The following is an 11,725-nucleotide window of genomic DNA, read 5'->3' as shown; positions in this document are numbered from 1 at the left end:
CAAATGAGAGTCTCCAGAAGGTGGAGCCACAGTCATGAGAACCACGCACAAAAGAATTCCTCCCAGAGGTAGAATTCGTAAGCCTTCTGGGTTTTTAGAGTAAAATTTCAACTACCTATTATTTAGTATTCCTTTCCTACAGTAAAAATGATAAAGCATTGCAAGATTATAAATGTTTTTGACACACACACTTAATACAGACCTCCTTTGATGGTTAACAGATTCTTTTATTAATAATCAAAAAGCTTCACACTTACAATATGAAAATAAATGCTTCTTTAATGAATAATCAAGTGAAAACGCTCCAGGACCTTACAGGATTTTTAGTATGTACCATGCGTACCTTAGAACAGAGGGCATTAGCTTGCTGGGATCATTAGGGTGTGACTGAAAAACAGAGACAGTAATTTATAAAACAGTTACCGAACAGCTTTCCCAAACAGTAGTTCCCCTGAAATTAAAACAGGAAACAAAATTTGTATTTATACCTAGTTTTAGATATGACTGACAACACACATCAATCTTAATTTTATGATTTTGATGTTACTTTTTAAAGGCACTCCACAAAAATTCAAATCTCATTGTAGAATCATGACCCTGAGGTGTGTAATAAAGTTGTAACTTCTCAATATCAAAGTTTAATTATTACACAACAGTTCGAGCAGCAGATACTATTTCACAGACAGTATTTGTTCTGCATCCTGTTCCCCTGCAGCACCAATCATGCTATGATTTTTGAAGCACGTCTATGACTACCAGCAGGCACTGCTGATTCAGTCAAAAAATCCTTCCTGGGTGAACAGTACTTGCTCTTTCCAGAAGAAACGGTTGTTTTACCTTTTCTGTTTCTTTTCTATTATGAAAAACAGGGCTAAACAGAATCTTATAGAGTCTCATTTTCTGCTGGATGATTAAAATCTCTACTCTGTATGTTATCTTAGTCTCTTAAAATCCAAAAGTGCAGTGGAGGACAGTATGCTTTCCCTTGTTCTCACATGATACAATCAAAGCAAAAATAGAGCCCCACAGAAATTTCAACATTGATTTTTTTTTTTAATCTTAAAGCTTAATGAGAGTCCAAAAGCTTTATATAAGTCAGTAGTCTCTGCATATCTTTGTTAGTTCATGATCTAGACTACTTGTATTCAAAAGCCCATCTTTCAAAAAGGTCCTATTTTCTCAATGGTCTGTTTACAGAGTTCACTGCCTTGTTTATAATATATAGGCATATATATATGTGTGTATAGGATATACGTAAGCAGCGGTCGCACAGCTGCCTTGTTTATATACACAGGCATATATATGTGTGTATAGGGTATATGTAAGTAGCAGTCACACGGCTCTCAGTTGTGCCCCATTAAAGCCATTTTACTGTGGTATAGAAAGGATGGCAATCATAGTCTCTGAAGTGTTTTCAATCCACAAGCACACACACATACACAGTTAACACTAGTCTCATCAACGCTGTCGACAATTCAGAAAGCCTAAATACTTTTCTAATTGAATTCTAAAAGAAATGTGCCTTGAATTTAAATTTTTTTTAAAACTTCAGTCTTTGATATTGAAACTGCTAAGTCACTCCATTTTTCCATGAAAAAAAAAAATAGGATAATAAAGTTAGGGGGAAATTTTTTTAAATGAAAAAATAAACTTGAGAAAACACCCTGTTACTAAAATAGGTTTAAGAAAAAACCTACATAGAGAAAATATTCCAATAGAAGGTAAAACCTGTGTGGGGTATCAGAATAGCATTACCTGTAATCGTCAGATTAGAAACAAATGAAATCTTCAGTGACAAAACCGTAAAATATATTAGGAAATGTTCAGTTGATAAAAAAGGAGAGAAGATGATGAAGAACACGGAACACCCGACACTGTGAAGCCAAGTACAGAAAGGACCCTGCTGCACTGAACAGCTCCATTTGCAAAAACCCAACAGAATGGAACTTGACTGCCCTGTCACTATATTAGGGATACGGTTTTCCCTTTATTGGAAAAACCAATAAAACAATATAAAGCTTCTATAGCGATTGGACATTTTCTAGAAGAAACAAAATACATCAAAATGGATGAAATAACTCAAAAACAAATCTTTGAAAACAAATGTTCCTCATAGAGGCGTGCTCCTGACTGCATCCTGAAACCAACGTGTCTTTCATTACTTGGCAATGCAGGCCCTGACCCAGGTCTGGTTCTCTTGAGAGGGATGCTTCACGAGCAGGCCCAAAAGAAGAGGGGCAAGCGTCTGGCTGGCAGATGTGTGGCCCATCCCTATCATTGACTTTATTAACTAGGCCCTAATTTGTCCACTTTGAGCACTTAGACAACACACATTTCTATGTTTGAGGACAAAATTTCAAAAAGTCTTTTTCTGTCCACAGAAAAATTCAGAGGCACGACTATTTCCTTCTCATAATAAAGCAATTCGCAATTAGCAATCAAGTTATATATATTTTTAATGACAAAATGGTTAGTGTTAACCCTGTAGAACCTGTGATCATAAGTAACTAAAGACCCCTGGGTGATGCCCACCCGAAGTAATACTGGACAGAGGATTACCTACAAAAGAGCAATTTTCAATAGAAAACTGAATATTTCCCTTGGGAAATAAATTTAATATTTTATTATTAAACAAATGGGGCAAAAGACCAGATTTTCTGTAACTGCAATAGAACAGGATTAGAAAGGCTTCCTTAGACACCCCAACAGTATAGGGATGAAACATCCTTCATGGTTTTATGATGAAAATTATAATCTCCTAACTATTGTAGCTCTCTGAAGAAAATGTTCAATCAAAAGATTAAATTATACAAAGCATTTAACATTTTCAAACAGTTGCCTAATAACAAGCTTTTAAAAGAGATTATTCACAGCACTAAATTATGTTTATCAACTATTTGAATAAGCCACACTCAGAAACACTACAGTGGAGCAGCTTACTGGTATGCGCGGTTCTCTGCACTACTACAAACATAGTCATAAAGAGCCTGATGCACTCAGGGTAAGGCTGACGTTTCACTTTTTGCAGGCCGTGTATCTCGCAGCTACGTTCTCCCAGCTGATTACATTCCAAATGGCTTTCAGATAATCAGGCCTGACATTTTTATACTGAAGGTAATAAGCATGCTCCCACACATCAATTCCCAGCAGTGGAATAAGACCTATTGGAAAGAAGGGGAAAGAAACAAAAGCTATGAATTTCACTCTACAACACTGCATCTTCTCGCTTTAAACTTTAATTCTCCTATGCACACAAAACTACCCTTTACAACATTCTCATCCATTTTTCAGTTTCTTACGTAAATAGGAAATTTGCATAAGAATAAATATCCTAGAAAAAGATTTTAAACTTTACTCTTTGGAAGAAAATGTGATAAATAGTAAAAATAATTAAAACAGACTTGGGAAAATCAACTAACCACAGTATTTTAACTGCTATTCTTAAAATATCAACAGATTTATCCAAGAGCCAATTCTCAGTGGTCCTCACTAGGGGTGTCAGGAAGGGTGTGTTCTCTTTGTGGGTGTGGCTGAGGACCTTCCAAAGGTGTTGAGCATTTGGGGGAGTCTATGGAAAACCTGCTCTGCTCCCCTGGGCTGATGTTAGTCACAGAGAATACAAAGCGTTTACGATTATACACACGTATAGCTGAGTCACTCTGCTGTAGAGTAGAAATTAACACAACACTGTAAAGCAACTCTACTGCAAATAAATAGAGAGCGTTTATGAGACATAATAAAAATTAAGTTAACAAGAAAAACTGAGTAAGGCTTAAGAAAAAGATACATTATTTAGTTTCTGAAAAGTGTGTGAAGAAGTAGTTAAATCTATAAAACATTCACTTAAGAAACCTCTCCAACTGAAAGCGCTCCACTAGGAAAACAAGCATCAACAAGCATGTCTAAATCAATTGTGAGGTGCGTCACTAATAACTTATAATTAAGGGAACAAAATTTATACATGATTTTCCCCCTAGATAAATCACCATAACTTTCATTTATCTTTATTCCAATGGGCTTTCTTCAAGCAGGAGAGAAGAAGGTGTTGCTAGGACTGACCTGCCAATCACAGCCTCCTCGGTCAGGTACCTGACTCTTAGAGCACTCAGGGCTCACACATCTTTGGTTGCTTTTCCAAATTCTGTGGCATCTCACTTTCCCTAAAGAGCTGTTTAGATTCTGGCTAATCTGAACATACCCAGGTTCGTGAGTCACGTAAGCAAGTCTCCGGACATGTGTAGAGGTAGAAAACATGGCTGAGACCTACTGCTGATGGATGCTAAGGTATCACCTCACATCAAAGTTCCAGCAAACTGCTGGATTCTTATGACTATTTCCTAAAGAGCTTCTGCTTCCATCTGGCTCAACATAAAAAAGGATTTGGTGAACCCAGCCTGCAGCTTCTAAGCCCAATCTTTTCCTACGCCAAAAAATCCTCAGGAAGGTAGATGTCTGGAAACCTGAGCTCTGGTCGCAGTTTGACCACAGGTGCTCAGCAGAGGAGTTCAGAGTCCAAGCTCTGAAGTCAGACTCAGACTATGTGTCTTTTCCTCCTTCATGTTGTTTATCTAATTTTAGTTTTTTATTCTAGTGCATATAATTATTATGTAGGCTGATACGAATTCTCTGTCAAATGAAGCAGAGTTTATGTTTAAAACATGTTTTGTTAACATATCTGTAAAACTACACGTGCTCATTTTATAAAATATCAAGGACTTGGAAAGATTTTTGCTCCCACAAGACTCTGGGTATCATCTACTAAGATCTGTTCAATTTAGTACGTGCTCAGGGTAGGTTTAAACACTGCTAGTCTTCCGTATTTCACGGTAAATGCTTTATAGTGAACCATCTCTCCCGAATAAACGTGTAATAATTCTTAAGCCTAACCTGTTGTCCCTTGCAGGGGATCCTGGTTAGAACAAGCAGCAATCTGTAAGCGTCCCTGTTCCTTACTGAAACCGAGCCAGCCCCAGCCTGAGCCTTGGACACCAACAGATACGGCGGTCAACTTCTCCTTAAAGTTCTTGAAGGAACCAAAGTCATGTTTGATGGCTTCCAGCAACTCCCCTATTAAAAAAAAAAACCCCAAAACCACTCACAAATGAACAGATGGCAACAATTACAATAAAATCTTTTATTATATAAAATATATCCCAATATTCTTGTCATATGGCCCCAGACACAACTAGAAACACATGGAAAACACTACATGACCCAGTGAGCCTACAAAACAGTGTTATTCCTGTCCTGACACCAGGGTCATAACATCTCACGATTTTAATTTACATGTTTGTTGCTGAAACATGTTAAAGGGATTTCTTCACTCACAGTGCTGTTTCCATAAGGAAAGAAATAATATTTTTCATTAGCTTTCTTTTTTCCCATCAACAGAAGATTTTACTTTGACTTCTACCCTACCTACTCTATGTTTCAATTTGGGAATAAAATGTTATGGGTGAGATTTGCTGCTTCTCCAAGGCAGCCTAGATCTTTCCTATCTCAATTATATCATTTTAAAAAGAGTGATGTTGGGGCTTCCCTGGTGGCGCAGTGGTTGAGAGTCTGCCTGCTAATGCAGGGGACACGGGTTCGAGCCCTGGTCTGGGAGGATCCCACATGCCACGGAGCGGCTGGGCCCGTGAGCCACAACTACTGAGCCTGCGCGTCTGGAGCCTGTGCTCCACAACAAGAGAGGCCGCGATAGTGAGAGGCCCGCACACCGCGATGCAGAGTTGCCCCCGCTTGCCACTAGAAAAAGCCCTCGCACAGAAACGAAGACCCAACACAGCAAAAATAAATTAATGAATGAATAAACTCCTACCCCCAACATCTTATAAAAAAAAAAAGAGTGATTTGCCTATTAATGAACTAAGGGTGCACTTTAAGAGTTACCACCCTTTTTATTCTGTAGCAATACAGAATACAGTTCGAGACTGAGCACATCAACTAAGTCAACCAGGCCCAAAGTATCACTTCTCTTACTTTACTGGCTTAAAAGTAATCATCTGTTATAAGCACAAATGATGGAATAAAGTGGTACCGGATAACACAAAATGGCAGAGTACCAAAACCTGTTGGCTGAATACAGGTGTATCTGGTATTCTGGTAACTCACAACACCTCAAAAGCATTAAGTCACGGTCTGAAGACCTAACTCAGAAAAAATGAATTGTCCAGCTTCCCATACTTATTCCCCCATTCGTCTTTACTTCCAAATGAAACTGCTTATTTCAAGTGCACAAGATGCCTTCTAGAACATGATTAAAAACAAAAAAATGCCACAGAAACTTGAGGTACTTGCCAGAAGAGCAGAAACAAAGGAGGAGAGCTATATTTACACCCCACACCTTCCCTGGGGTGGGGAGGATAATTAAAGTTCTGGGTCTCTGCGTGCTCCACAGGAGGTCAAGTAAACAAGCAGTGGACAAGATCACCGGCTCCGTACTCCCTTGTTACCTGCAGTTGTCCCGGAAAACCTGATTTTCCGGGACAACTGACTTTTTATCAGTTAGAAAGAGTAGTAAACAACAGCAAAAGGCACTATTCTATAATAACACTTAATTTTTAAAACAGCCCTATTATTATCCCCATAGCATACAGATGAAGAAGGTAAGGTACAGAATGGCTAACATCTTGTTCCAGGGCCTAGAGCTAGTAAGTGAAAGCTCACCTTTTCTAAAAACAAAGTTTCTCAGTCTTTCCCTAATGTACAGTACGTTTCAACAGAAAGGTGACACTGTATGTGATACTGTGCGTGTGTATAAAATCTGACGATATAATTCCCTGAATGTATTCTCCACTCTTGCACGTGTCCCTTTGAAAGTTACAACTTTGTCGTACTGCTTGCTGTGAAACACATGCCATTATGACACCTCAGGGAGAATTAAAGGTAACTTAAGAAAATCAAGTCAATCCTATCGTGCACAAGACGTAGCTAACGTTGCACCAATCTAAACCAACCTTTGGGTTCTCCACCACCGTTAGGGCTGAGATTTGTCCAGAAAATGCTATGATTGATGTGGCCTCCACCGTTGAACTTTATTGCAGGCTGTAGAGCTACCTGAGCTGTAACATCACCTGAAAGGTTAAAATAAAAACACATTTTTTTAAATTCTTACTTTTTTGACCATTCTATACACTATTTTTTTTCTTTGTAAAATATTAGATAATTGGACCATTGTAACACCCCTATTGGTCCCAAAATTTCACAATTTCAAGACTCTACCCAAAAAAAAACCTTCCCCAAAATATTTGTCCCAGCGGATTTTCAGTTCAATTAATAATGTACCAAACAACTAGTGAGAAGCCAGCAGGGGTGACAAAGCTAGTAGAAAATTCACTCCTGGGCTTCAAAGAACTCGGGTTTCTTGGGTAGAAAAGATTTCAGTAAATGAAATAAAAAGACAGAAAATAGTGGAATGCTATAAAATAGATGGTTCCGTATACAGACCACATGGAAAATGCTCAACTCCCATTTTCTAGATAGACAACCATCCACCGGGAAATACTTCAATGTTACATTAACAGAAAACTCAGCTTGTTCAAAACTGAACCCCTGATCTTCAACCCCAAACTTACTCATCCAAAGGCCTTCCCCACCTGAGTGAGTGCCAGCTGTTTTCTCAGGACATCTTTGATGACGCGGTCATTCTTCACGCTAGTCCTCTCACACCCCACATCAGCCCACCAGCACACCCACCAGCAAAGCCAGCTCTGGAAAACACCCAGAACTTCACCCCTTCTTCCTGCCCATGGTGCCACCAGCAGCACCTCCGCCCCACACTCGTGCCCCTGTCTCTCACTGGTCCCCTGCTTCCACTCCTGTCGCTACAGTCTATTCTCAACACAGTGGCCAGAGGGCTCCTCTAGACCCCCACTGATCACGGCACACGTCTGGTCAAACCCCTCTGCAGGCTGCGCTTCTCAGAGTGAACCCCAAGTCCATACGATCGGTACAGAGGTGCACGTCATCCGACCCTCTGCACCTCCTCGCTGGCCCAGCTCCGGCCACCACGGCCTCCTGGCGCTTAGGCAACAGGCCTGGCATGCTCCCGGCTTAGGGCTTCCACTGACCACTGAGGCCTTTGCTGGAACACTTCCTGGAAACAGTCTCATGGTTCACTCCCCCATTTCTCCTTCAAGTCTCCACTGAAACGTCAACCTCATCAGAAGGTTTCTCTAACCACAATGTAAGATGGGCAATCCCTGCCCCACGTCCAGACCACTTCCCCTACTTTGTTTTTCTCGGTAGGACTTCAGCCCCGCACGCTCCACATTGACTTGTTCACGTGTCTCCGCTAGGAGGGAGGCTCCAGCGAGGATAGGACTTTTGTGCACTGCCGCGTCCCTGAGGGCCAACGGGCTGCCTCACGTGCAGCAGGCACTCGTGGATGCCGAACGGAGCTCCACAGAAAGAAAATTCTGACCTCTATACTTAAAAAGAATGTCATATTGGAAGCTGTTTTTACTACCTTGCTAAACATGGAGGCAAAACAAAATATTTTTCTTGATGCCTTCAAGAAGCTACAGACTAACGGAACTATTAGGAAAAATGGGAATTCCCTTATTCAGTTAAGTATTAAGTTCTTATGACTCACAAGATACCAAGAGGCAAAGTGAAGGGCACAGAGAACCACTGAGATCTCTGCCCTTGGGCGGCTTACATAATAGCAATACAAGTTCCCTATTTCTGTTGTTGGGACACATGCCAAGAACACACGTAAGAAATGTCGCTTTCTAAAAAAAAAAAGAAATGTCGCTTTCTGAAACAATAAAACCTCCAGTTTTTAGCAATTCAGAAAGGCGGAGAGGACCAATGATATCTGAATACACAGATAATCTCTGAGAGTTCTGTTTAAGATGTCAACTTTTGTTGTCGTTGTTATGTTTATAAAATAACTTTCTGACAGATCAGTGTTTCCCTTACTGATTTTTCTTGGAGAATCACCCTAAAAATAAATGTAGGCTTTATATTGTTTTTTAATAAGTCAACAATAACTAAATATTTCTAATGGGAAAGAAACATGTTTCTTGAGAACTAGTTTAATCACAATCTCTTAAAGTTTACTTAATCATTTTTCAAATTTTAATAGAAATTTTGGGGGGGTTAATATCTGCTTTTAAGAACACTTTTCTGAAGCTCAACATTTTCACTGGCTTCACGGCCAGTTTTCTCTGTTGAATACAATAAAAGTTAAGTACTTTTGTTTGAAAAGTATCTACATACTTAAATGCGGTAAGATTGATGATGTTATTTTCCTTACTTAAATGCGGTAAGATTGATGATGTTATTTTCCTTACTTAAATGCGGTAAGATTGATGATGTTATTTTTCCCAAATTTTCAAACATGAAAATTTAACTCCTTAATGATTTTTAAAATTATTTTTTAAATAAAAGAAAGCTCTACAGACATTCATTAACTTATAGGCAATACAGTACAATATAATATAGTAAAGCCTTTTTTCCATTGGCTTTCATTAAACAAGCAAAGCTTTGATTGCACAAGGACTGAAATTAAGCTGTTTTTAAAATATTGAAGAGAAGGGTTCACGGATGTCAGATGTTGTCATGCAGGAAACAGTTTCACAACTGGGAATTATCCCAGCCTCTCCCCATTACCACATTCTTCCCGCATTTGTTTTGTCCTAAATCACAGAACCTCTTCCCGTACTCAGAACCTTTTCCTTTACCGTACTTGCGGTCCCTCTGATGATCACAAGTAAATCTTGGAGAATGTGGTAACTTCCTCTTCTTTTTGTTTACCTATTACCTCACACACAGACTGAAATACTACATTTTTCCACTAGATGTCCCCACTCAACAAGATGTCAGTCTAAAATTCGCTCAACAAATTTCACAGGACTGAAATTCGATAAAAACATATTTAAGAAAAAAAATACACTTTTACCTGAGCAGTTTCAGCCATACATATAGCCTGGAAACACGCCTGTCAATTATTTCCCTCGTGCAAACCACTAACATTACTAACCTTAACAGATTCGAAGTGTAATGCTATTTTGTACAGAAAAGTTAAGACTCCCATACACGCCCCCAGATGAAAAACACAAAAAAAGTCCACGCACGACTGGTTTTGTCACCTGAGCTCCTTTAAAAAACAAATACCAACTCCGTATTATACTTTCACTTAATTCCAAAGATTAGCAAATAAATACAAGCCTGTCTCAGTTCCCCCGCGAAACGGCTCTTCTCCTTGTGAATTCTGCTCCCTAAGTCAACGCGCGAACACGTGCAGCGGTCCTACTGAAAGCAGGGGTGGGGCTTTACGCAGACCCGCCTCGCCTCCACGGTTCCCTGTAACCGGTTTCTCGAAGTACGGCCGCCCGTCACCCACCCTTCTCCAGCGCCTCCCGATATTTCTCCTCGGCGATGTTCAGGTTGTTCACGTAGGCCGCGTGGTGCTTGCTGTGATGCAGCTGCATTATCTGCGCGTTGATGTGGGGCTCCAGGGCGCCATAGTCGTACGGCAGGTCGGGGAGGCTATGCTTCCGCCGGGAGCCCAGAGCCCCCAGGCCCGGCACCAGCTTCCTGCTTGCGCTGGAAAGACAGCAAACACAGCCCGATCAGCTGACGCGGGCAGCAACCGTTAAGCCGCGTGCCCGGCTCCGCAGACCCGGCTAGAAGGACCCGCACCCCTGGGGGGCCTTCCAGTCGTTGGCCCCCTCGCTGTCCAGTCTTTGCCATTAAACTAACGCTGCGGTCCAGCGCCTCGGCGGCACCTGGACGCGCTGAGCGGACACCTGCCCTCAGGCCCGGCCTCTCGCCACGCCCTGCGACGCCGGGTCCCCGAAGGTGCCCTGGACCCCGCGGGGCCGGCGCGAGAAGTTAGGCAGAGCGGGAGGCGGTGGGGGACAGCGGCGGCCACCGCGCCGACCCGCCGAGGCCACCGCCCGCGCCTCTTCGCTCGTGGGGCCGGGGCCGCGTCCCCGCTGCGCACGCCGCCCGGCGCCTCACCTGCACGCCGCCCGGCACAACATGGTGGACGCAGCCCGCAGGCCTCTTGGAGCTCGAACCGCAGAGCCGCGCTGACAGCCGAGGATGGGCTTCAGCTGCGAGCTGCGCAGCAAGTACACCACCGCCCCCCGCGGCCCCGCCCCCTGCGCCCGCCTCGACCCCGCCCCCTGCGCTCGCCGCTTCCAACTCGGGGGCACAGGGGGCGAAGGGCCCCGAGCCCGCGCTCTGGGCCCAGGGAACGCGAGGAAGGGAGACCCGGCACTTTCCCCAGCGGCCAGACGAACCGCGGTGCCTCCCTGCGCGCTTCTGGGCGTATCGCCAAAGGAAAGGCCGCCGTCCCCACGCCGTGTGAGATGGTCCGGCCCCAGGCTCCGCCCCACGAAGGTACCTCCCAGCGCTGCCCGCAGGTGGAGACTCAGCTTGCGCCTGCGTGCGAGGGAATTGTTGGGAGCAGAGTCCTCGCAGCTTCCCTGCGGTTGCGGGGTGGCAGCCTCGGGGTCCGGTGACCGCCCCCACCCCCGGAAGGAAGACTCGTGTTTCCCTGAGAGGCCTCGGAGCGCCCCAGCGGGCCTGTGAGGTCCCCCAGGAAGGCGGGCCCTGGCGCTGGTATGGTTGTAGGGCCAGTGTCCCTCCAACCACTGCCCGGAGTGACCTTTCTTTCCCAGTGAACTGACCTTGGGAACTCCGCCGTGCGCTCACGACGTGTCAGGGACTGCGCTGCAGGGTTTACATACATTTATCTTTATTTCACCCC

At 43.1% G+C, this 11,725-nt stretch overlaps 1 protein-coding gene across 3 annotated transcripts; it reads right to left on the bottom strand.

Annotated features, from left to right (window-relative positions):
• Nucleotides 1-206: 206 nt before the first annotated feature.
• SOD2 (superoxide dismutase 2) lies at nucleotides 207-11,123 on the bottom strand. 3 transcript variants are annotated; one of them, XR_004476381.2, is made up of 6 exons: nucleotides 10,972-11,122; nucleotides 10,352-10,554; nucleotides 6,960-7,076; nucleotides 4,888-5,067; nucleotides 2,941-3,161; nucleotides 207-387 (listed from the first exon to the last, which is right to left on the bottom strand). XR_004476381.2 is itself a non-coding variant. In XM_004278885.4 (5 exons), the coding sequence occupies exons 1-5, from the start codon at nucleotides 10,992-10,994 to the stop codon at nucleotides 3,016-3,018; spliced, it is 669 nt and encodes a 222-aa protein (XP_004278933.1). In that variant the 5' UTR covers nucleotides 10,995-11,122; the 3' UTR covers nucleotides 207-3,015. The 3 variants fall into 3 exon arrangements, 2 of the variants coding, with proteins under 2 accessions (XP_004278933.1, XP_033259907.1); XM_004278885.4 differs by having other exon boundaries at nucleotides 207-3,161; XM_033404016.2 differs by lacking the exon at nucleotides 4,888-5,067 and having other exon boundaries at nucleotides 207-3,161; nucleotides 10,972-11,123.
• Between the last annotated feature and the right edge of the window lie 602 nt (nucleotides 11,124-11,725).

The sequence above is a fragment of the Orcinus orca genome, chromosome 12, assembly GCF_937001465.1.
Source record: "Orcinus orca chromosome 12, mOrcOrc1.1, whole genome shotgun sequence".
NCBI lineage: Eukaryota > Metazoa > Chordata > Mammalia > Artiodactyla > Delphinidae > Orcinus > Orcinus orca.
This window is presented reverse-complemented; position numbering and strand designations above follow the sequence as displayed.

Excerpts from the sequence above, each read along its gene's own strand:
- SOD2 (XM_004278885.4), bottom strand. The coding sequence starts at position 10,994 with ATGTTGTGCCGGGCGGCGTGCAG. Across the intron at positions 10,555-10,971 it reads TTGTGCCGGGCGGCGTGCAG|CGCAAGCAGGAAGCTGGTGC; the intron begins GTGAGGCGCCGG and ends CTGTCTTTCCAG. Across the intron at positions 7,077-10,351 it reads TCGGGAGGCGCTGGAGAAGG|GTGATGTTACAGCTCAGGTA; the intron begins GTGGGTGACGGG and ends TTAACCTTTCAG.